The sequence below is a fragment of the Scyliorhinus canicula genome, chromosome 4 (assembly GCF_902713615.1).
Source record: "Scyliorhinus canicula chromosome 4, sScyCan1.1, whole genome shotgun sequence".
In the NCBI taxonomy this organism is placed as follows: Eukaryota; Metazoa; Chordata; class Chondrichthyes; order Carcharhiniformes; family Scyliorhinidae; genus Scyliorhinus; species Scyliorhinus canicula.
The window spans coordinates 189,408,144-189,433,963 of record NC_052149.1 but is presented as its reverse complement, the minus strand read 5'-3'; the positions used below and the strand labels follow the sequence as shown (position 1 = coordinate 189,433,963).

Genomic DNA, 25,820 nt, shown 5'->3' with positions numbered 1-25,820 from the left:
GTACTTATGGGAGGTGTTGGGGAGGTTTGGATTTGGTGAAGGGTTTATTAGATGGGTGAGGCTGCTATATGAGGCCCCGATGGCGTGCGTGGCCACGAATGGGAGGAGGTCGGAGTACTTCTGGCTTTACCGAGGGACCAGGCAGGGTTGCCCCCTGTTCCCCTTGTTGTTTGCACTGGCAATCAAGCCGCTGGCGAAGGCGTTGAGGAATTCAGAGGAGGAGGGGTTTGGTGCGAGGTGGGGAGGAACATAGGGTGTCGTTGTATGCCGATGACCTGTTACTGTATGTGACAGACCCGGTGGGAGGGATGCCTGGGGTGATGGAGCAGCTAGATGAGTTTGGGACCTTTTCAGGTTATAAACTAAATTTAGGCAAGAGTGAAGTGTTTGTGGTGCACCCTGGAGACCAGGAGGAAGGAATTAGTAGGCTCCCGCTGAGGCGGGCAGGGGAGAGCTTTAGGTACCTGGGGGTGCAGGTGGCCAGGGACTCTTCACAAACATAATTTCACCAGACTTGTAGATCAGATGGAGGAGTTGAAGAGGTGGGACATGCTGCCATTGTCGTTGGTGGGAAGGGCGCAGTCCGTCAAAATGACGGTGCTTCCGAGGTTCTTGTTCCTCTTCCAGTGCCTGCCCATCTTTATCCCCAGGGCCTTCTTTAGGAGAGTGACTAGCAGTATTTTGAGCTTTGTGTGGGCACATGGGACTCCGAGTGAAGAGGGTGTTCCTGGAGCGAGGGAGGGATAGAGGCGGGCTGGCGCTGCCCAACCTTCTGGGGTACTATTGGGCGGCCAATGTGTCAATGGTGCATTAATGGGTGATGGAGGGGGGGAGGGGCGGCGTGGAAAAGAATGGAGATGGCGTCATGTAGAGGTAGGAGCCTGGGTGCCATGGTAACGGCACCGTTGCCGCTCTCCCCTAAGAGGTTTACCACGAGCCCGGTGGTGGCGGCGACCCTAAGAATCTGGGGACAGCGGAGATGGCTTAGGGGGGAAACAGGGGGCTTGATGGAGGCTCCATCGGGTGGCAATCATCGGTTCATCCCAGGGAACAGGGATGGGGGATTTAGGGGGTGGCAAAGGGCGGGCATCAGTAAATTGAGGGACCTGTTTATTGGCGAGAGGTTTGCAGGCCTGGGGGAACTGGAAGATAAATTTGGGCTTCCCCAAGGGAACATGTTCAGATACTTGCAGGTAAAGGCGTTTGCTAGGCGACAGGTAGAGGGATTCCCTTTGCTGCCCTCGCGGGGGACAATGGACAGAGTGCTTTCGGGGGTGTGGGTCGGAGAGGGGAAGGTGTCTGACATCTGTAAGGTAATGCAGGAGGTGGAGGAGTCGTCAGTGGAGGATCTGAAGGCTAAATGGGAGGAGGAACTCGGGGAGCAGATAGAGGAAGGGACTTGGGCGGATGCCTTGGAGAGAGTCAACTCTTCCTCCTCATGTGCGAGGCTTAGTCTGATCCAATTTAAGGTGCTACACCGGGCCCACACGTCCGGGACTAGGATGAGTAGGTTCTTTGGGGGTGAGGACAGGTGCACCAGATGTTCGGGGAGTCCAGCGAACCACACCCATATGTTCTGGGCATGCCCAGCACTGGATGAATTCTGGAAGGGGGTGGCGGGGACGGTGTCGAGGGTGGTTGGATCCAGGGTCAAACCAGGGTGGGGACTTGCGATTTTTGGAGTTGCGGTAGAGCCGGGAGTGCAGGAGGCGAAAGAGGCCGGTGTCCTGGCCTTTGCGTCCCTAGTAGCCCGACGGAGGATCTTGCTGCAGTGGAAGGATGCGAGGCCCCCAAGTGTGGAGACCTGGATCAGTGACATGGCGGGATTTATAAAATTGTAAAGGGTCAAATTTGCCTCGAGAGGATCAATACAAGGGTTCGATAAACGATGGCAGCCTTTTCTGGACTTCCTGGCTCAAAGATAGGTATCTTGGTCAATAGCAGCAGCAACCCGGGGAGGGGTTGGTGGTGTTCCTTATTGTAGATTCTATTATGTAACTTAATATTGTGTTAATCTGCGCTGTTGTTAATATGCTGTGTTGTTCATGGAGGTGGGGCGAATGTTTATGATTGCTAATATTATTGTTATTTTTGGTATTTTATTATGGTTCGTTTTTGTTGTATAAATTCAAAATTTTTCAATAAAAATTATTTAAAAAAAAAGAAAAAGCAACAGATGGAGCGAGACAGAAGTGTTAAAAGGTGGAGAACTTCAGAAGCTCTGTGCCTATATAACAGTGCCTTTATAATCCGGATGTAGCTCAGACTGAAACTATAAGACATGAATTATATGTGGGCAGAGACCTAGAAAAACAAAAGTAGTTTAAAGGGATTTATGTGTATATATATATCGGTAAACATTAGAAATAAGGTATAGTTTTAAGTGGGTTTAATTTAATGTTCTGTGCCTAGAATAGGACCTATAGTTTGATTCATGCTGGACAAAGGCATTTGTATGTTTGGGGATTGGTTAAGTTCCAATTGTGTTTCTATTGTGCTTAGAGGGGGCTATAGCGTGAAGAATAAAAAGGCATAAGCATGTGGGTGTTGCTTAGCAACTGGGACCTTGTAAAATAGAGTAGCTTTCAGGTTTTAGTTTAGCTAATTTGATCGCAGTTGAAGATGGGTAGCCAGAGAAGGCAGCTCTCATAGCTTTTCTAGAAGCAGTTGGTTTTAGAAGGGAAAAGGGAACATCTCAGCTTTGCTAGAAGAAAAGCTATACTATGGAGTACTGGTTAAGAAAATGGATGCCAGAAATCTGAAGTCCAGCTAGTTAAGGAAACTAGAGAAACAAGTCTGGAGTTAAATGAACAGAGAACAAGGTATGGTTCACAAGAATTCAAGGGGGAGTAAACAAAATGTTCCGAATTAGAGACACAATTGCAGTAACCATATTTAAAGTGGAACAGTAGCCTTCAAAGTTAATCAAACATCTGATGCCATTTTAATAGAGTCTGGGAGCCGAGAGTTAAGGCAATTGTGAGCAGTTTGCACAGCAAACAATGCAAGAAAATCCTAATGGGGTTGGTATAAAATCCTGGATTGGACTAGTTTTTAAAAAGTGGAACGGAAGCTTTGTTTTTAAAAGTGTCATTTGGAAAACATGGGTGTGGATTCTGGAATACAAACCGCTAAGGGCCAGCATTATTACACAAGATTTTAAAGCATGTTTTTGGGACTGTAGTTTGGAAACACATGTAATTATCATATGGGGGAATTGTGAGGATAAATCCATAGTCAATAACTTGGGTTCAGAGAAGTGTGCATATTTGACCAGAGTCATCTTGTGTACTTAAAAGGGACATTGTGTTAATGAGATCATAGTATCTTAAAATGTACTTTGTAATCCATTGTAATCTTTAAATCTGTGTGTATTTGTTAAGAAAAGGGGGGGGGGGGGAAAGAGTAAAAGGAGTAATGCGTTATAATCCATTTTTTCCTTGTTTAATAAATGTATTTTTCCTTGTTGTTGAAACTAATGCATGGGTCTGTGACCCTGTTCCTCCACTTTTTTTTTTAAAAAGTCTTTTGAGCCAGGGTTCCATTCTGGGATTTTCTCGTCCAGTTAGATCAAATGGGCCCGTAACACTAACAAGTTATGGTAACCAGCACCAATTCGGGAAGATTGAATATCTCAGTGCCTTGCTGTATTTGTGCTGTAAATAAAAAGCAGACTGTACTAACATGGAAACACAAAGTTGTTACATTGTACTTTCAACAAAAATGTACTTCCAACAAAATTGGCAAATAAAACGTTTCAATAAATGTGTATGATATAAATATAAATGTGTGCAATTCCATATTCTCAAAATGAATATAACTGCACCAGCCATGTGTACCCTTCCTGTATCAATAGAACTCAAGCTGCTCGCCCTCTATTGGCATGACACCATTATACAGTATATAAAAACCTACTCGTTAGCAATTCTACCACTGAATGAAATCAATCTTTATTGACGATTAGATTGCTTCATACTCCCACAGCACCTACTCCCACAAAACTCTGCAGCACCTTCTCAGAAATATCAGCAACTGTTGTACAAGCCTATTTTGGCAAGTTGAAAATTCAAGCCAAGGCATGCCCAGCTTTTGATGCAGTGTCATCCATTCCCTACCTCAAACAGTCTGTCATTCAGTGAAATTCTTCCTCGGTCAGATTTTAATTCGTATCCTAGAGCCCAACACTATAGTGAAGAAATAATTTCTTTAATACCGCCATTTTCAAATTCTGTAAGAAACACGCCAAGTGACAATTTGAAGGTTATATTGATTAAAAGGGTGACAAGAAGAATTGTTTTTTGACAGGTTTGTTGAACAGTTGCATGGCAGAGTCTTTCTCACCCATCAACCACCACCAGCTTACCAGCATTGCCTTGACCCAGTAAATAGGCAATGTTTCTCAGTGGTAGTTTTGGCCCAGACTTTCCTTCAGACTCGCACCAATTTTGAGAGCGTGAAACATCACAAAACAAAGTCAAATTATGGAGCAAGCGATTTATACCATCAATGATACCGTTCCATGCATTTCTTGGGACTTGGGTGTTCTTGTCGTATCCTCACCAGAAACAGTTGGACAGTAGTCGTCATCCTTCTAGCCCCATTTAATTCAACGGTGACTGCATATTCTGCTGCCAGTTAGACTGGAGTTGATGGCCCTGTAGTGGCGCACTGTAATTTATTCATTTTCTCCTGCATTGGTTGCTTTCAAGAGTTGCTAAATGTATTTGCTGATTGGAATGTTCTGACTGACCAGTTGTTGGTCTGACTGACCCAGGCGACCCTCATTACTCCCTTCATTAATAATCCAAAGTATTGGTTTATTAAATTTTTAAAATCCAGCAACAAAATTTAAGATTTACAGCTTTATGTACATTCAACTTTAAATTGGAGTATTCCAATCCTTTCATCATAACCCAACAGTAACAAACGACATTATCAGCTGTGCTGTGATTCCGTTAAAAGCAGTCTTCATTTGCAGTGGTAGGTTGTGCAAAAGTCTCACTCAAGGACTTGAACACAGAAATCAAGACTGAAATTCCTGTGCAGGACTGGGGGAAGCACTGCATTGATGGAGGCAACATTTTTCAGATGATATATTAAATCAAGGTGGATGCAAAAGATTCCATGACACTGTCTCAAAGAGGAGCAAGGGGAGTTATTCCCATGCCCTGGTCAACATTTAATCCTCAAATAAGCACCACAAAAACAGTGTCAAGTCATCACTGTGCAAATTGGCTGCCATGTTTACCGTATAACTATAGTGACTACGTTTGAAAAGTACTTCAGCAGCTGTGAATTGCTGTGGTTGTGAATGGACCTATACAAATAAGTTTTTATTTTATTTTCAAACAATATTAATAGTTTTACAAACTGGCATAATACAATTGAATATGCTTTCCAATGCTGATGATTAGTATCATGACTCGATTGATTTAATTATTTGACTGGTAATCATTTTCAAGCAGCTGGCATTAAATAAAAAACTGTTCAAATCCAACTGCTTGGGCTGGATGGGAACCCTATTAGTCTGGTAATTTAACAGAGCGTAGACATCAGGAATTTGGAGAGATGCAGCTGACACATCAGAGATTTTTAGTGTTCTATCGAGGAAGCCATAAACGAGAAGGATCCGGCAACTGAACCACCAGCTATAAAGGATTCCTTGCCAAGCCACTAGCCCAGAAGGATCCAATGAGACAGAGATTATTTTATTACAAATGTGTTTCCTGTGTTACTATGTTTCTAAAAGTACTCTTTGGTTGCAAAGCATTTTAGAATGCCCAGAGGTTGTGAAATGTGCTACAAAATGTGCTACAAAATGTGCAAGTTCGTTTGTTCTTTATTTACAGTTTCAACGTGCATAAACATAGTTTACACAAGAATCTCAGTTACAATGCAGAGGTAATAATGTAGCGTCCCGACAGAGTTCGGCACTTCAATTCCCCCCACAACAAAGAAACTGCACCATTAACAGCAGGATCAATGCTTTGCCCACTGGCTGGGTTGCTTCTGATTCGCTGCTATGCCCCCTGCAGCATATTCTAATTAGAACTACAGAAAAATATAGGGTAGGTTCTGAATGATGGGATTGGCACACTATTCTGTGCATGTCGCCAATCTCATTGCTGCAACATCTGGGCTACTGGATCCTTTACAGTCAATTAAAAACCTGTAAAGCCAGGAAGTTGGAATTAAAGACCAAGATAACCACTGTATCTGGATTAAAGTAGTAAACCATTAAAATTTTAAAGACAAATTTACAAAACCTCCTGCAGATAAGCAGCATGAAAAAATAAGCCAAGCACCAATTTAGTCATCCCTTTCCCAACCTGTAAAAATCACAATGTACAAAGAATTACACTTCTACTGCTGAAGGCATCAGCTTCACAACTTTTCAGGATCATGTATTGCTCCTCAATAAATGCAAGTGCTTCTGTCAAGAGAACAATCTCTTCTTCCAGGAGGGAGCTTAAATATCCATTTCAAACTGAGCGTCGTCAGCTGGAAATTGAAAACAAGACAAAATTAGTGTACTGCTTTAGGTTGGAAGCCAGTTGTCAAGCCTTACGCTTCACCGTCGCTGACTCAAATATTTAAAATGACCATGAGGACGGTGCATTCAATGTGACAACAGCAAGCTGCATGAAATTGACCCATTGCATAGTTTTCAGAAGAAAGCTTCATTTCAGTTCGCCTCTTCTTCCAAACATCAGATTTTTGGGCAGCACTGACTTTCCAGACTGTATTTCTACAAACGGCATTTGAAGCTCTAAAATCCAGACCTTTTTTTTTTAGGTCAATATACCTCCATCTCCGGAAATGGTGGAACTTAACTTCAGAAGTCCAAATACCACATCCACAATTATTTTACAGTTTGAATAAAATCTAGTTTATCTAGTCTGAATAAAATAGTAGATGTTGCGTGCTGGATAGCAAGTTCTATTCCAGGCATCAGTTCACTGCCTCACTCAAATCTCTGCAGCACGTGAAACGACATTGGTTGGTAAACATAAACAGTAGAATTGTGTCCTCAATTAAAATAGCAACCGTCAATAGGTTTTATTTTATCAACTGCCTATTGGATACCAGAATGAAGAATTATCGGGAATTGAAAAGGTTTTGCTTCAGGAATATCTTAAAGTTTACAAAAGTCAATTAATTTGTAGATAACAGTAGTCCCATCCAGCAAACTAAAATTACTAACTGCAAAATGTCACCTTTTGATTAGACGATAGTTTAAGAGCAATGCAGCAGTTTTTAACAATTATTAGTTGTGGTCACCATAATTCCAAATTCCAATGCTTTAGTGACATTTTCTTTTAAAAGTATATTTTAGGTGTAGTTAGCCTTAATCTTCTCCCCTCAGTTATGTTCCTTTCTCTCCTGCCCATATTCCTGTTGAATTAGTTCCACTGAAACTGATCACCATCTGGTATCTCTGCCCACGGGTTGCTCTTCATACTGGCCCTTGAAAGCGATTGCCAGGAAACTATTAATGTCCACACCTGTGTACAGGAGTGGGAAACGTAGCCAATTTCTCCTTCTACCCTGTCCACTTGACACGGAGGGCAATCACACTGTGGTTCCCCCTAACCAGATTATGATCACTTAGGATCGATCAGGGAACAACTCTGGAAAGTTCACAGTCCCTATGACTAAGTACCAATCTGGGTTGTAATCTGACCTTTTGAGCCACTGGGGGCAACTTGCAGAAATATTAGAACCAGATTCCTTTCTCAAGGCGTTTGTGTTATCTGTAATTTCTAGAAACGCATTCCCTTTATCATCAAAAGAAAAACTTAAAATTAAGTCAAGAAAACATGAATGTCTATCAAATTACAGAACATTGTTTTTAAATAGTGAACTCTCCAGGAAAACTACAGACAGATGTTTGAACGGGCTGGTCAAAGAATTAACAAGTTTAGATGAAAATAAGATTTTCATGTAAGATTCAGTTCTCAAAGTCACAAATGTTTGTGACAAAGGTAAACAATCTCTCCTTATCCTGTCTGTAGCCTTTGACACTGCTGACCACCCCATCCTGCTCTAATGCCCCTCTACTGTCGCCCAACCAGATGGGACTATAATCACCTGCTTCCATTCTTACTGATCCCCAGTCATAGAGAATCACAATAAATGGCTTCTTTTCCCACTCCCACATTACCTCTGGTGACCCCAGAGATCTGTCTTTGCACGCCCATTTCTCACCTACATGCTGCACCTCAGCATCATAATTCTGAAGCACAGCCTCAGTTTACACATGCATGCTGAGAACACCCAACTTTACCAGATATCACCTCTATCACCCCTCCACAGTCTTTAATTTCTCAAACTGCTTATCCAACATCCAGTACCAGATGAGCAGAGATTTCCTCCAAGAAATACTGGGAACACTGAAGACATTATCTTCAGTTTCTGCCACAAAATCCTCGTCATTGACCCAACCCTTCACCCTGGCAACGGTCTGATGCTAAACCAGGCTATTTGCAACCTAGGTGTTATATCTGACCCAAGCTAGATGCTGGTCATATATCTGCACCAACACTAAGACCGCTTAGTGGCATCTTAGTATCAACACCCAACTCTGTCCGTGCCTCAGCTCATTTGCTGCTAAAACCCTTATCCGTGACTTTGTCGGCTCTAGACTTGGCTATTGCAAGACACTCCTGTTTGGCTTCCAAGTTCTAACCTCTATGGGATTGAGGCCATTGAAAGCTTTGCTGTCAGTGCCCAAGTCCTTCTCATTGATTACCCTGACCTACATCGGACGCTGGTTCAGCAACACCTAGATTTTAACATTTCAAACAAATCCTTCCATGGCCTTGCCCCTTCCCTATTTCTGTAGTCTCCATCAGCCCAACAGCTCTACAAGATTTTCGTGTTTCTCCAATTCTGGTGTCTTAAGCGTGACCAATTTTCATTGTTTCACCATTTGTGAACGGGTCTTCAGCTGCCAAGGTCCTAAAGATCTGCAATTCCCTTCAGCCACAATCCCACAATCTACAGTCCTTAAATTCTGGACTCATGGGAATTCTGATTTTAATTAGTCTACCACTGGTGGCTTCAGATGCCAAGGTCCTAAACTCGAATTCTTTCCCTATTCCTCTCGACCTCACTATCTCTCTTTCCTTCTTTAAGACACCCCTTAGAACAGATTGACAAACGTTTGGTCAAAGAGGTGGGTTCTAACATTACTTACGTGGAGAGGTGTTGAGTCTTATTTTATAATGCTCCTGTGAAGTACCCTGGGTCATATTACTAAAGGTTCCATATAATTATAAGTTGTTGTCCTTGGTGAATCAACTTCCATTTGAAGTAAAATGGTCATTTGTAGAATCGGGCAAAGTAGCAATATTATCATGATTGGCTGCCACAAATCTGTTAAATTTTAACTTCATCACAGGTACAATGAGCAGTTCTGAAATGTTTACTGTACAGGCTGCAGATCACACACCCACTATAAATATCAGCCTTCAGACTTTAACCTTTCCCCATGACTCTGTGAACCGAGTACTTGAAAACAAGGTTCCAGGTCATATGAAATCATTCGATTCATGTGACAGTCATGAGTGAAAAAGTACATATAGCTAAAGGCAGGACTTAAATACGCTACATCCACGTTTGCAAAGATGATTGGCAGCAACAGTGCAAACATATTTCATTTGTAAACACATTAACTTTCTTGCTAATACAGAATTAGTAGCAGGGGAAAAAAAATTCTGCACCCAGTTGCTTGCCACTCTCCCCCCCTCCCCCTAGCCCCGGCCAAGTCCTCCAACCCCCCCCCCCAGCCCTGAACTCTCATTGTTCTCTAGTTGATCTCCTATGCCCTTACCAAGCTAGTTATGGCTGTTCAAACCTAGTAGCATTCTTATCTATCTAATCATAGCCAGAGTATCACCTTCAATGGTTTCTCTACCCACTCCCACACCATTGCCTCGGGTGCCTTCCAAGAATCTATTCCTAATTTTCATCTACACGCCGCCTCTTAGTGACATCATTCAAAAACACAGCATCAGCTTTCACATGTACGTTGCTAACACCCAGCTCTCGCTCCCCACCACTTCTCTCAATCCCTCCACTGCCTCCAGATTGTCAAACTAGCTAAGCAATGCATGCTTTAATTTGGTTGTATTTGCCAGGGTTTTTGCCTGAATGTTGTACATCTTTACAATGACAATACTGTGACATCCATTACTGGATCAGCAGAAATTTCCTCCAGTATTGAAACTTTTAAAAATAGTCTTCAGTTCCCACAAACTCTGTTTCCCTAGCCACCACCTACACCTTTTTCTCTGGCAACTGTTCATAATCTTGATATCATATCTGATCCAGAATTAAGCATCCGACCACATATCTATACCATCACTAAGAACACTTCTTTCTACCTCTAACATTACTCAACTCTGCCTACCTCAGGTCATCTGCTGCTGCAAACCTCGTTTATCCCTTTATTTGCTCCAGATTTGACTATTCCAAAATAGTCCCAGCTCGCCTTCCGCATTCTACATTCCATACAGCTGACGTAATCTAAAACTCCTCTGTCCATGTTAAAACTCATACCAGGTCCCGTGCATCCATCAGCCCTGTGCTCACCAACCAACACTGGCTCCCAGTTAAGCAACATCTCAATTTCAAATTCTTATCCTTATTTTCAAATCTCCTCTCTCTGCCTGTACATCCTTCAGCCCCTGCTGAGGTACCTGCCCTCCTCTAATTCTGACCTCCAGATTTTAATCATCCTGCCAATGGTAGTTGTACCAAGAGCCTAAAGCTCTAGAAATCCCTCCTTAATCCTCACTTTCTTCCTTTAAGATCTACGTCTTTGCCCAAGCTTTTGGTCATTTACCGCAATACCAATGTTGGGACATAATTTTATTTTATAATGTGCTTGCGAAGCGCTTTGGGATGTTTTATTCTCTTAAAGGTGCTATACTAATACAAATTGATGTCATTGTTCAGTGATTTGAAATTGGTGCATGACCTTAAGCTTAGTTCGTATTTGTATTCCCCGCATCCTTAAAAACGTTAGATCAACACCATGGTGAAGCCAAACTCTCAACATTTGACAACTTTGAATCAAACAATAATATTTTGTTAGTTCTGATGGAAATCCATCCTACCAATATTTTCCAAGTACTCTTTCAGACTCTGGAGAGAGCAAGTGCTGCCACTGCTGATTGCCTGCTGGCTGGAGCTGTGCTTGGAGCATGGTATAGTATGCAATGTCTATTTATGAAACATATTTCTCCCACCTGTCGGTCTCTCCAAGGAGCAATCATTGCAAGGAACCAGGATCCTCAAGGCAATTGGAGAGTCAATGAAGACTTTGTTTTAAACAATTTTTGGGGATGAAATGTTGTAATTGCTAAAAGTTATATTTGTGTTTTTTGTGCCTACAGTTACAACAAACTACATCTGCATATATTTCTGATAGAAGTAGAATCAGTAACTTGCCTCGTAATTTAAATGTCCAGTTATGCTAATTATTAGGCCAGAAGAGACGATAAAACTTAGGAGCAGAATTAGATCATTTGGCCCATTGAGTCTGCTCCACCATGGCTAGGTTTCTCATCCCCACTCTCCTGCCTTCTCCCTATAACCCCTGATCCCTTTTATTAAAGGCGACACTGTTGCTTCACAGCGCCAGGGACCCGGGTTCGATACCCGGCTTGGGTCACTGTGTGGAGTCTGCACATTTTCCCAGTGTCTGTATGGGTTTCCTCTGGGCGCTCCGGTTTCCTCCACAAGTCCCGAAAGACGTGCTTGTTAGGTGAATTGGCCATTCTAAATTCTCCCCCAGTACCTGAACAGGTGCCGGAGTGTGGAGAATAGGGGATTTTCACAGTAACTTCATTGCAGTGTTAATGTAAGTCTTCTCTGACACTAATTTTTTTTTGAAAAATATTTTATTGAGGCATTTATATTATAAATTTTACTTGTGACACTAATAAATATTGTTATTGTTATAATAAAGAATCTATCTTTCTGTGTCCTAAAGACAACCAGTGACTTGGCCTCCACAGCCTTCTGCAGCAATGAGTTCCACAGATTCACCACCATCTGGTTGAAGAAATTTCTCCACATCTCTGTTTTAAAGGATCGTCCCTTCAATCTGAGGCTGTGCCTTGGATTCTAATTTTTCCTACTAGTGGAAACATCCTCTCCGCGTTCATTCTATCTAGGCCTATCGGAATTCTATAAGTTTCAATGAGATCCCTCCTCATCCGTTTAAACTCCATCGAGTACAGACCCAGAGTCCTCAACCACTCCTTATATGACAAGTCCTTCATTCCAAGGATCATTCTTGTGAACCTCCTCTGGACCCTCTCCAAGGCCAGCACATCCTTCCTTAGATACAGGGCCAAAACTGCTCACAATATTCCAAATGGAGTCTGACCAGAGCCGTATACAGCCTAAACAGTACACCTCTGCTCTTGTATTATAGCCCCCTTGACATGAATTTTAACATTATATTTGACTTCCTAACTGCCAATTGAACCTGCATGTTAACTTTAAAAATATCCTGAACTAGAACTCCCGAGGTCCTTTGTGCTTCTGATTTCCAAAGCCATTTCCATTTTAAAAAATAGTCTATGCCTCCATTCTTCCTACCAAAGTGCATAACCTCACACTTTTCCACATTGTATTCCATCTGCCACTTCTTTGCCCACTCTTCTAGCTTGTCCAATCCTTCTGCAGCCTCCCTGCTTCCTCAACACATATTTTTGTATCTGCAAACTTAGCAACAATGCCCTTAGTTCCTTCTTCCAGATCATTTGTTATATCGTGAATAGCTGTGGTCCCAACACTGACCCCTGCTGAACACCACTAGTCACCAGCTGCCATCCTGAAAAGGACACATTTATCCTCACTCTCTGCCTTCTGCCAGTCAGCCAATCCTCTATCAATACCAGTACCATGCCCCTAACACCATGCACTCTTATCTTATTTAGCAGCCTCCTGTCAAAGGCCTTCTGGAAATCCAAATATATCACATCCACTTTGTCTAACTTCCTTGCTACCTCCTCAAAGAATTCTAATACATTTGTCAGGCATGACTTCCCCCTGACAAATCCATGCTGACTCAGTCCTATTTTACCATACTTTCATAGGATTTAGTTATTTGCACATAAACTCCACAGGTAATATCTGCAAGTTTCAATTGTGTCAGTTTGTTTTTTGCACAAGAATATAGATCAGTAGCAAATAATGAAGAAAACTCAGTTTAATTAATTGTCCTGAATTAAAGTAGATCATAAATATGCATTTCCCCCATTGGATTAAACAAAAGATGCAGTTCCGGGCATTGTTCAGTCATACTTTTCTTTCAATGGCTGAATTGATACAAAGTTTAAAACTGCAGTAATAATTTCACCTACTCAACAGCAACATGGTGGTGCAATGGTTAGCACTGCTGCCTCACAGCACTGAAGATCCAGGTTCGATCTTGACACCGGGTCACTGTCTGTGTTGGGTTTGCACATTCTCCCCGTGTTTGCGTGGGTTTCAGCCCCACAACCCAAAGATTGACAGGGTAAGCGGATTGGCCACGCTAAATGGCCCCTTAAAAAATTATTTTTAACCTACTCTAGCATTTTGACCATTCACCCAAAAACGTGTCACCTTACAGACAAATTTTGCAAATATTTCTTCAGGTTTTAGGTTGAAACAGATAACAGAGACACTAACAAAGAATTAATGGATAGGTATATTGCTTGCCATCGAGAGTAAACTGGCATTGTGAATTGACTGCCACTTATAGATATTTAAATAAGCTGGGGTGGCTTGTTGAATCCCCACACCTGTATTTCATCATGCAGTTCTTGCGCTTGTAACTTTACATCGATACAGCTGGCTTTGAGTACATCTGTTATTTTTAAGAACATGAACAAACGTATAACTTTTATTTATGATTGTGTTGACTAAACAGGTCATTAGACTAGCTGTCATTGATTAACACCGAGTAAATTTACACTATTTAAAAGATAAAGTAACTTGCATGCATTTGGTGATAAGTACTGCTTTGGACTTGGCACATATGAATTTGTAAAGTTAAATGCATTATTGTGTTTTAACAATTGTCTCATTCTTTTTGCAACTGGATTGTGTTCTATTACTGTGTACTAGCATTATCACTGAATATACTGTGGATGCATAGATTTATTTAAAGACACTGATTTACTCAATACCCAATAGCTTTACATTATCTTTTATAGGCACACTGCTGTGCTATTTGACCATGACAGAAACTATAAAAGAGTAAGTCAGAAGACAAAAGAGGCACAGACACATTTTATGGAATTGTCTTCCCAAAGTGACAGCCTTGTGGACCAAATATCCATTATTATCCGATAGATTATGAGATAAGAGTACCAATTATCAAATCCTGCACATTGGGATCCTTTCAAATTTTACAAGTTCCTCCCCATTGTTGGGTCCTTCTCAGGACAATCCAAGGCTTCCCCCTTTGCATCTTTGTCATGCTCAGAGTTTTGGATTATGCCAAAATTAGAACTGATTTCATAGTCATTTAATTTACAATGTGACCTTTACAGTGGCTCTTATTAATCACTCACTCGGTGCCTACTGCTTGCTATGCCTTGAACATAATATTTGCGAGCTTGACATTACTTATATAAACTTCATTCCTTGACCTAACTTTGAAACGACTATCAAATAATTAAGTATTGTGATCTTCTACATGAGGTTCAAATCCCCAAATGTCAAGCTGAAGCTGTGCAATGACCTTGTCAGGCCATAACTGAGAATAAAACAGCTGCTCTCGCCAGCGAGTTCAGCTCCCCACTGCTGAAAACATTTCTAATGAGTGCGAGACCATCGATAAACTCCCCAAGGACCAAAATAATGACAGTGTGGGTGAATCCAGGTCTGGATCTCACCCAAAAAGCCGGCAGGCAACACCCCGCCAAACTTGTCCAAAATGACAAGCAGTCATTTTTGGGAGAATCTCTCTCATTATTTAATTGAAAGCATTTCAGAGAAGGATCACGAGGATGATCCCCGGTATGGAGGGATTGTCTAATGAGCAATGGTTAAACGGGTTGGAACGCTACTCATTGGAATTTAGAAGGAGGAACTTTGGGCCAGAATTCTCCGGCTGTTGCAATTCACCTTTCCTGCCGGCAGCGCATCCCCGCTCATGGACTTCACAGCGGCCTGGGGTGGCTTCAATAGGAAATCCCATAGGCAAGTGATGGGAATAACGAATCCCACCTCCAGCGAATGGCCAGCCACCAAGAAACACATGGCTGGGGGACCAGGGAATCCGGCCCGTGATCCTACATTCCATGATGTTTGAGAGCACAAGTAGCGAGTCCCACGAGAAACCTGATCTCTCACTCTGGCCTGCCTTAAGCATCCAGCACCACCCTATGTTTTAAGGATGAGGGTGACTAGGGACTGTTAGGCTTCACGGCTGACAAGACATTAGTCCAGCCTCTGTAAAAACATGTACGTCACATCATTTCTTCCCACGTGACCCCAACCAGTGTAAACAAAAACAGCTCCAAGCGACCAGGATTGAGGCACACATGAAAGAAATGTAAAGATAAAACTAGAATTAGGTGGAGATAAAAGAAAATAAGGTTACTGCCACTGCTTCAGCTATTTCTAAAGGAACTGACTGACCAGAACCAGTCATACAGTAATGGGGTTGTTACTGAGGTTTCAGATAATGGTGAATCCACACCGTCAAGATTATCATGAACAAAGAGGAGGATCTGCAAAAGTGTGCCATTTTGGTGAAGTGTCTCTCCATGGAACTCGGGTTGATTGAGAGTGCTGTCAGAGAATAGTTAATGGCTAAATGTTTGAATAAAAGGAGTTGGAATTCGACTCTAGATCCAGATCTTCAAAGGACATTGTGACTAAAATTAGTGCCATGTATGCAGAGTGGGCCAAGAACCATCTTTGTTGTGTTTCCTATTTAATGTGTGGAATATATAATATATATATTGGCCATCATGTATCTGTTCATTCACGTTCAGTTCATGTTGATTTTGGTTTGATTGTTAGATACAAAATGATAGATCTTGTCTATTAGCTTGTAAGATAGGGTCCTTTGGAAAATTCAGTACTTTGTGTGTTGGTCTCTATGGTGATAATAAGATCCCCGTGGAGAGAGAAAGTAGGCTGATCACAGAAAACAGGTTTAGGGGAAGATAAGCTCATAAAAAGATTGTTCGGAGGGAATCAAAAAGATACTCAACAAGATCAACAAATTGAACGCATTGGAATTACTAAAGAATTAACTCAATGTCACGGGAGGACAGTGTGGCTGGTGTTCTAGGATAAGATCAATCAACTGAAGTACATCTTCATCTGAATTTATCTTGTTAACAGAGTCTAAAAAATGCACTTTTTGCCTGGAGGTATGGGTCACGTTAATCTGACTCTGCACTAAAGAGCTAATAAGCTGAAATGCTCCCCAAAGTTAAATGTGGTCAAACTTTTTTTTAAATGGGCTCCTACTATTTCCCTCTAAACTAAAAACTTTAGGTTTCCGGAAACCTTTTACGATATTCATTCTTACCTGGAGTTTCTTTCTCAGTTTCTGCCTCAAGTTCTTTCAGTTCTTCAACTTTAGCGAGGGTTGAGTGTTGAGGCATTGTTACACCTGGGATCTGAGGAAGATAGGATGGAGGTGTCCGGGCAAGTGGTGAATTTCTGCAATCCAGCAAGAATTTGCGTCCATAGACAATCCGTGTACCTGGGCGACAAACAGTGATAGTATTTTGATCACTTATTGGGACATTCCTGGTGATGCAGACTCAGAAACACTTGCCTCCACTGCCGTCCCTTACAACCTCACCCAATGACCAAAGAGTTATTTCTTATCTGTAATCCTAGATTATGAGAAAGAATTCCTATAGATTCTTTCATTCCTGCCTCACTCAGAGACAATGATGTCAATAGTAAATAAACAACTTCCAGTTATATAACATCTTTTACAACCTCAGGTTGACCTAATGCCAATAATGTTTTTAAATAAGTCACTATTATTATGGAGCCAAAATAGGAGATGAGTGATAAATGAATATATAATCTCTTTCTGGTGTTGGTTGAGGGATGAATGTTCACCAAATAGGAGGAATCTGTTTGCCTTCAGAAAATGCCATGGATCTGGGGCCTGAGTTTAAGTATCTCTTCCAAAAGACAGCATATCAAAGAATATGGCAGCCCTTCTCTGCTGAAATATCATTTGATTACTTGCCTAAATCGCAGGGCAGGAATTGGCTCTACAGCTTTCTGAGGTCAGCACTAAACCACATAGGCACAGCAGTAGGCCCTTGAATTCAGCCCTTTGAACCTGTAGAACTATTCAATAAAATGGCTGATCTGGTTCTGGTTTCAAATCCTGAAATGTGGAAAAATAAATCTTGAAACTTTCCAAGGCTGTACATTTAAATCAGAAATATTTAATTAGGAAAGGAACCAGGATTACAAATGCTGCTCATTGGCAATCAGGAAGGTTATCTGTCAAACTGCAATGCTCTTTCAACTGCCTATTAACTAAAGGTTTTGGATATGGGTTTCAGCACAATCAGAAATTCCAGATCAGCTAAATACAGATTGTTAGAACATAAAAGCACATTTGGCCAGCTCTCTCCAAGGACAACTTAGTTCAGGGGTGGGCAAACTTTTCCGTGCAAGGGCCACATTCAGAAATTCACAATTCACAAAGGGCCGCATAGTATATTAAGTAAAATAATTACTTCACCCGGTTATGATTCTGGGCGCCTCATATAGAACATAGAACAGCACAGAACAGGCCCTTCGGCCCTCGACGTTGAGCCGAGCAATGATCACCCTACTCAAGTCAACGTATCCACCCTATACCAATAAGTAACCCAACAGCCCCCCCCCCCCCCATTAACCTTAAAAAAAAAATTTTTTTTTTAAATAAATTTTTAAAAAAAAATTTTTTTTTTTTAATGACTTGGTGGGCCGCAGAAATACCTTTCCGGGCCGTAGTTTGCCCACCCCTGACTTAGTTGGTCCCACTCCCAGGAGCTCTGCAATTTCTCTCTCCAGGTGCTTATCCAATTCCTTTTGCAAGTTTTTTAGATTGAATCTATCTTCACAGTCTTTTCAAATGCAGTGCATTCCAGATTGTAACCATGTTCTGCATAAAAAGCTTTTCATACAAAGAAAATAGAAGCAGGAGACGGCCATTCATCCCTTCGAGCCTGCTCTGCTATTCATTAAGAGCATGGATTAACTTCAGTCCCCTGATTCCACCTTTCCCCATATCCCTTTAACCCCAAGAGCTATATCTAATTCCTTCTTGAAATCATACAACATTTTGGCCTCAACTACTTTCTGTGGTAGTAAATTCCATAGATTCACCACTCTCTGGCTGAAGACATTTCTCCTCACCTCAGGTTTACCCATTACCATCAAACTATGACCCTTAGTTCTGGACTACCCCACCATCAGGAACATTTTTTCTGAATCGATCGTGTCTAATCCTGTTATAATTTTGTACGTTTCTATGAGATCCTCTCTCCCTCTTCTAAATTCCAATGAATATAATCTTAACCAACTTAATCTCTCCTCCTAAGACAGTCCCGCCATCCCAGGAATCAGCCTGGTAAACCTTCACGGCACTCCCTCTACAAGCACATCCTTCTAAACTGCACATGGTACTCCAGATGTGGCCTCACCAATGCCCTATTCAATTGCAGTAAAATACCTATTCCTATACTCAAATCTCTTGCTTTGAAGGCCAACGCACCATATGCCTTGTTTCCTGCGTGCTGTACCTGCGCTTACTTTCAGCGACTGATGAATGAGGACACCAAGTTCTCGCTGAGTATTCATCTCTTGCTATTTACATCCATTCAAATAATAATCTGCCTTTCTATTTTTGCTACTGAAGTGGATAACCCACATTAAATTGCTTCTGCCAAGCATATGACCACTCACTTAGCCTGTCCAAATTACCCTGAAGCATCTCTGCATCCTCCTCACAGCTCACACTCTCCCACCCAACTTTGTATCATCTGCAAATTTGGAGATAATACATTTAGTTCCCTAGTCCAAATCATTAATATATTATGTGAATAGTTGGGACCCTAGCACAGATCTGCGCTACCCCAATAGTCACTGCCTGCTCATCGGAAAAAGATCTATTTATTCCGATTCTTTGCTTCCTGTCTGCTATCAGCTTTCTAGCCGTCTCAGGACACTACTCGCAATTGCATGTGCTTTCTCTTTACATAGCAATCTACTATGTGAGACCTTGTCGAAAGCATGCTATCTTTGGTTCTTTTGCAAATCACCTTAATCCTGTGCTTTTTGGCTACCGACCCTTTTACCAATTGAAACAATTTCTCTCTTTCTACTCTGTCCAGGCCCCTTGTGATTTTAAAAACCTCTGTCAAATCTTCTCTCAATCCTTTCTTATTTGAAGAAAACATCCCCAGCTTATCCAACCTACTCATGTAATTTATTGAAACTTATTAAACAATCAAAAGATGTAAAAAAAAAGTTTGTTGTAAACCTAAAGCTCTGCATCCTGTTTTCACTTTTAACAGCTATAATTAATGAAAACTGCACGTAAAGAGAAAATGGGAGCAGTGGACCGGAATACCAACGTGGCACTACAGAAGTGAGGCAAGTTCAGTACACTGCCCAATGCTATAATTTTGAACTGAGACATTGGCTCAACGTGGGCCAACAACTTCAAGAGGTGCAATGGAGGATCAGAAGGTTATCACTGCACTGACACTTTTACAACACTGTCGGTGATTTTGAGCTACACTTTCATTAGGCACCATGTCTCTGTAAAAAATAATTCAGCAAACTTTTTTTCTCCATTTGAAGAGGCAGAAGCACCAGAGGAACTGTGCACAGCTTGTGCTAGTCAAATGACAACATTTATATTTTGGTGAAGTTCTCAATACTGGACCCTATGCTTACCTGAAATTCATGCCCTTTCATTTTCAGAGAAACTTAATAGTTCTGGTAAAGATAACACAATGTGTGTTCTAAAATGCAATGGAGAGCCAACATTTGAATGACTAACCTGCCAACTGGCATGAAAACATCCATTCTTCAGTCATATTCCTTATCACATGACTTTTTTTTAAAAAAACTACTTTAGTTTATTGACTATTAAATGCTGAAAAATGGAAACATTTATAACCCCTTAACTAAATCTTTTTAAATGTCCAATTTGTGATGGACCTCAAATTAAATTAGAACAAATTATATTATGGTACAAAAACAGGTTTCATATGCTTTCCTTATCCATGGCCCGACATTAACTATCTTGCTGTAGCTTCAGTCAGAGCAGGTTATGCAATCTATTTTCATTACATTCAATAGGAGGGGGGAAATCAAGAACAAAAAGTGCTTGTGTCATCAGTGCAGCTAATGAGATATACCTTATCAGCATACATCCATGATTTCCAAGCCATGCGTTTTGAACAGGGTGCTCCTGCAGCTGCATATTATAATTCATGATACATAATTCACATTTAATCTATAGTCTGAACAAAAGAATGAACTATACAAACAGGCGGTTTAGGGTGGGTCTGAATAAACTGATAACCCAAGATGGGAACTGAACATTGCTCAGAATTGTCTAGCATTACAACTTTAGAACCTTTACTCAAGATAAGTGAACTCTCAAACATTAAATAGCTATCTGCCTATTCATATAATTTTTTTTTGCAAACAGTAATTATGGAATACAAGTAAGATAACAATTTAAAGTAAAAGGTTCTGTTTTCAAAGACATTTTGATCTCATGATAGTGATGGTACAGCAGAGCAGTCTCTACCACAAGCTTATAAATCTTGACAGTTGGTGAATCAATTGTTGCACATAAACAGTTAATCCCGAGCAAATGAGTGAAAGGCGGGGAACGCTAAATGCCAAGAGTTCCAGAGCTGTAATATTTTGGCAGATCATTTTCCTTACATCAGAACAGAATAACTTATCCTGACTTACCATCATCAGTCATTACCGGACAAGAAAAATAGAAAAACCAGTTAATGGTAAATAATGTCACAATTATCCTCAAATTTCCACCTGCAAGTGTTATTCATTCAATAATTTTAAATGGGTACACAATTTTTATGAAGTGGTTCACTGCAATCTTTGAATTACCAGTGACGACTGAACATTTTTCTGAAAGATACAAAAGTATTTTTCTTTCATTTTTGTGTTTCAAGTTTGTGTCTTGCGGTTTATTGATTCAACCACTCGATGGATAAATGTTAACCCAGCTACTGTAATAGGTCCTATATGGATCCGTTTTTAAAAACCAAGATAAAACCTTTTACGTTGTAAGTTGGATCAGTAGTTGTAGCGGTGCTCAATTGAGGCTTGATCTATATTCATGTCAGTGCAACTACAAGTTGCAATTTTCTGATATTATGAACTTCGTTCACAAATTATATGGTTTCACTCTTTTCAGAGCTAGTTTCTTTTTTGTTTTCGATTTGGGAAACTTAATCTTGCCTATTAATTATACTTAATAAAATTCTGGGTAAATTAGTTTCCTCCTGGTTTGCGCATCTAATAGTCAAATCTACCTAAACCAAATTAACTTGTACAGGGTAAATCTTATTTTTCTATATTACAACAGCGACTACAGTTCCACAGTACTTTCTCGCCTGCAAACAGCTTTAGGCATCCTGAGGATACGAAAAATGCTTTATAAATACAAGTCTTCCTTTTTCGTTTTTTTAGCTCTCTCCCACATGAAATGGCTGAAAAAAAAATTGCAAAAAGCTAAAATTGTGGTAACATATATATATATATATATATACACACACACACACACACACACACACACACACACAACATATATATAGCAATAGATGAAAGTTACAACATAGAATACGGTCATTTGACCAAACCAGATTTATCCTCCAAAGTGTATTGCATTTAGTGCCCGTACTTCCACTTTCTCTCATCCACATTCCAGTTTAATCATAAATGCTGACATCATTACTGCCTCAATCATTAAACCTAGTTGTGAATTCCATAGCCTATTACTCTTTTATAAATGAGGTTTTTCAATCTCTTTTCTAAATTTCATGTTCGTGTTTATACTTCTTCATTCTAGACCCTTAATGGCCGTGGCTACAGTAACTCACCAAGGTTCCTTAGACAGCACCTTTGAAACCCACAACCACTAGCATCAAGAAGGACAAGAGCAACAGATGCCTGGGAACCCCACCACCAGGATGTTCCCCTCCAAGTCACTTATTGCTCTGACTTGAAAATATATTGCCGTTCCTTCACTGTCGCTGGGGCAACATCCTGGAATATCCTCCCCAAAAGCGCAGTGGGCATACATACACCTCGGGGACTACAGCGTTTCAAGAAGGCAACTCACCACCACCTTTTGAAGGGCATCGAGGGATGGGCAATAAATGCTGGCCTAGCCATTCTGTAAATTAATTTTTCTAAAGCCGTAGAAGTAGGCCATGCAACCCATCACATTCAATGAGATCATGATTGATCCGATACGATAATCTTCAACTCCACTTTCTTGTCTGTTCCCAATAACCCATGATTCCTTTACGGATTAAAATTCTTTCTATCTCAGCCTTCAGCATACTTAGCGACCCAGTCTCTGCAGTAAAGAATTCAACAGATTCACTACCGTCAGAAGAAATTGCTCCTCATCTCAGCCTTAAATGGGCAACCCCTTACTCTGAGATTATGCCCTCTGGGCCTAGACTATCCCACAAGGGGAGACATTCTCTCAGCATCTAACCTGTCAAGCCCCCAGATAATTTCTATATGTTTCAGTAAGGTCACCTTTCATTACGGTAGCACGGGGCAGCACGGTAGCATGGTGGTTAGCATAAATGCTTCACAGCTCCAGGGTCCCAGGTTCGATTCCCGGCTGGGTCACTGTCTGTGCGGAGTCTGCACATCCTCCCCGTGTGTGCGTGGGTTTCCTCCGGGTGCTCCGGTTTCCTCCCACAGTCCAAAGATGTGCGGGTTAGGTGGATTGGCCATGCTAAATTGCCCTTAGTGTCCGAAAAAAAATAAGGTTAATGGGGGTTGTTGGGTTACTGGGATAGGTATACGTGGGCTTGAGTAGGGTGATCATTGCTCGGCACAACATCGAGGGCCGAAGGGCCTGTTCTGTGCTGTACTGTTCTAATTCTAATTCTTCTAAACTACAATGAGTACAGGCCCAACCTACTCTAATCTCCCCTCATAAAAAAATCTCTCCATACCCAGGAGCAACCGAGTGAACCTTCTCTGGACTGGCTCCAATGCCAGTATATCGTTCCTTAGACCAAAAATGTTCACAGTATTCCAGGTGTGGTCTTGCTAGTGTCTTGTATAGTTTCAGCAATACTTACTATTTTTATGCTCCATTGTCTATTAAATAAAAGCCAACATTCCATTTGCCTTCCCTAATTACCTGCTGGACTTGCACACTAGCTTTGTGATTTATGTAGGAGAAACCCAAATCCCTCTGTGCTGCGGCTTTCTCCATTTAAGTAATATTCAGCTCCTCTATTCTTTCTACCAAAGTGCATAACTTCACATTTTCCTACATTATATTCCACCTGGCAAGTTTTTGCCCACTCACTTAACCTATGTCCCCCCTGTAGACTCTTTGTATCGTCCTCACCACTTGCCTTCCCAGTTATTTCTGTATCATCCGCAAATTTGGCAATAATACATTCACTTCCCCTGTCCAAGTCATCATCTAATGATTGGAAGCTCTATCTGTTCTGTCATAATGTAAACATATGTACTGCTTCAGCCCATAATCTGCCTTGATCTAATGAAAAAGCTCCAATATTTCAAGTCTTTCTTTGTACTTCATCCTTGTGAATCGGCATCGTACCCTCCAATACCTGCCATTAGTGTGAATCCAACATATATAGTTAGCCCATACTCCCATAAATTTTGCAACATTAAATTCAATTAACAGGATCACATCAGTACTGTAGTTACACTATGTCTCTTGGGGCATTTTCTATGCAAGTGGATTATGCACAGGGAAATCTTGGAGACCTCATAATCTGAAGCTAATAAAAATCTGAAACGCATGTTTGAAACTGTTCAATGAGCCACGTCTCTGGCTAAATACTGGAGTGAAATTCAGCACTGCAATCTTATTTTCATAAGTCTTCATGGAGCCGTCATGCTAATGCAGGCCTCTAACCATTGGCAAATTTTACACATTGCAAAGATTATTACAAGGCAATTGAGCATTGCAAACTGAATCCACCCTTCACAATGCAATCAAACTGGAAATAGCATTATAGCGGCATCACAGTACAGTACTTCAATTGATCGGGCCTATGAGGTCTCCATTAATTTAAATATTTTGGACATGTCCCACCAGTTGCCTTAAATTAAATTGTAGAGCGCTTCGAGCTCATTCAGTATGAAGCCTGTTTATCAAAATTCAATCCGATCTATCTAAACTTAAACTTCACTCTGACATTAAATAGATTGGTTACTGCTCGATATTATTTACATGTTTATACATGAGCACCAGAAGATCACTGGTTCTTTGGCTTCTACCAGTGTAGCTCCAAAACTAGCTGATTGGAAGTGTATAAAAAGTTAAACTGACTTTAATTTCAATGTTCAGCAATTCCTCCCAGGATTGTTTCCGGAATAAGAACTTGGGTCCAGCGGGCGGGCCAGGAGCACCAAAAAAACACTTCTAAAAACATGCTTAAGCAAGCAAACGGTTCTTGGTGCGTTTTCACGTAGCGAGGAAGGACGTGGTTCTCTTCAGTTTGAGCTGCAGCCCTGATCTCGCAAATAAACAAAGTTCGCATCCTGCTTCAAAATATTTACCTCCGCTCACTGATTCGGCATGTGATGCAAAGCGACGTTTGGCACTGGGTCAGAGAGCTCGAACCAGGGCAAACAACCAGCCTAGTGTCAAATCAACAGAATAACATTGCTGAAATTACAGAAATCTTGGAATTTAAACCTTAATTGGACAGATTGAGCTCCATCAAAAACGGAGGTGGTGGAGTGCAAGCAGCCCGCGGATCCCTCCCCCCCCCCCGCCTCCGTCGCACGGTGATATATTAAGTGAGGAAGAATTAAACTCCCGTCACAAGCCCTTCCGTGAACATTTCCTGAACTGCCCGTCGAGCAGGACACAAGAGCAGCCTGTCTGGACATTTGTTACATTACCTCCAGGAGTGGTAGAGAACAAGGTGCCGCCCGGCGTACTGCTGTACAACTCAGGCAGCTGGGACAAATCCTTCAGCAGAACTTTGGTTGGGATCGGGCAGCTTTTGTTTTGATGGCAGTTTGCAGACATGGCAATCTTTTGGGTTGTTTTCCCCCACCCTCCCCACCCCTCTAGAAAACGCAACAGGAGTAAAACAAAACAAAAAAAAGTACAACTTTGCCAGAAGTGTGTGAGAGAGGCAGCTGCAGAGGTTTCGCGGTGAAGACAAGGCACAACAAACACGAAGAGGCTGCCCAACTCCGGGTTCCGACTGCCCGGACACACAGCAAACCACGTGCGGCTCGATTTACAGATAAAGAGCGGACATGACGCCGATTGACAAGCAGCAGCTTCAGCTGACACTGTGCAAAAACAGTTCCGAGAAGCCTTCAGCTGCTCACGTGGTGCTCAGATTCTCTCCCAAATTAAATGCAAAAATATTTAGCAAAACACTTGCATGCGAACTTGCACTTCATCGAACAGAACATCTTAAAGCCGAGGTCTCCTTTTAAACCACCCCATATGGATGTGGTTGCTCAATTCATCCAGGTTTTTTTATATCTCCACATGCATTTTGTATTAAAAATCCAATACACAGAGGCAACTG

The 25,820-nt window shown here is 41.4% G+C and overlaps 1 protein-coding gene across 1 annotated transcript; it reads right to left on the bottom strand.

Annotated features, from left to right (window-relative positions):
- Positions 1 to 5,821: 5,821 nt before the first annotated feature.
- On the bottom strand, positions 5,822 to 25,520 carry LOC119965244 (eukaryotic translation initiation factor 4E-binding protein 3-like). Its single transcript, XM_038795730.1, has 3 exons — positions 25,174 to 25,520; positions 16,556 to 16,732; positions 5,822 to 6,501 (listed from the first exon to the last, which is right to left on the bottom strand). The coding sequence occupies exons 1-3, from the start codon at positions 25,301 to 25,303 to the stop codon at positions 6,470 to 6,472; spliced, it is 339 nt and encodes a 112-aa protein (XP_038651658.1). The 5' UTR covers positions 25,304 to 25,520; the 3' UTR covers positions 5,822 to 6,469.
- Positions 25,521 to 25,820: the final 300 nt, after the last annotated feature.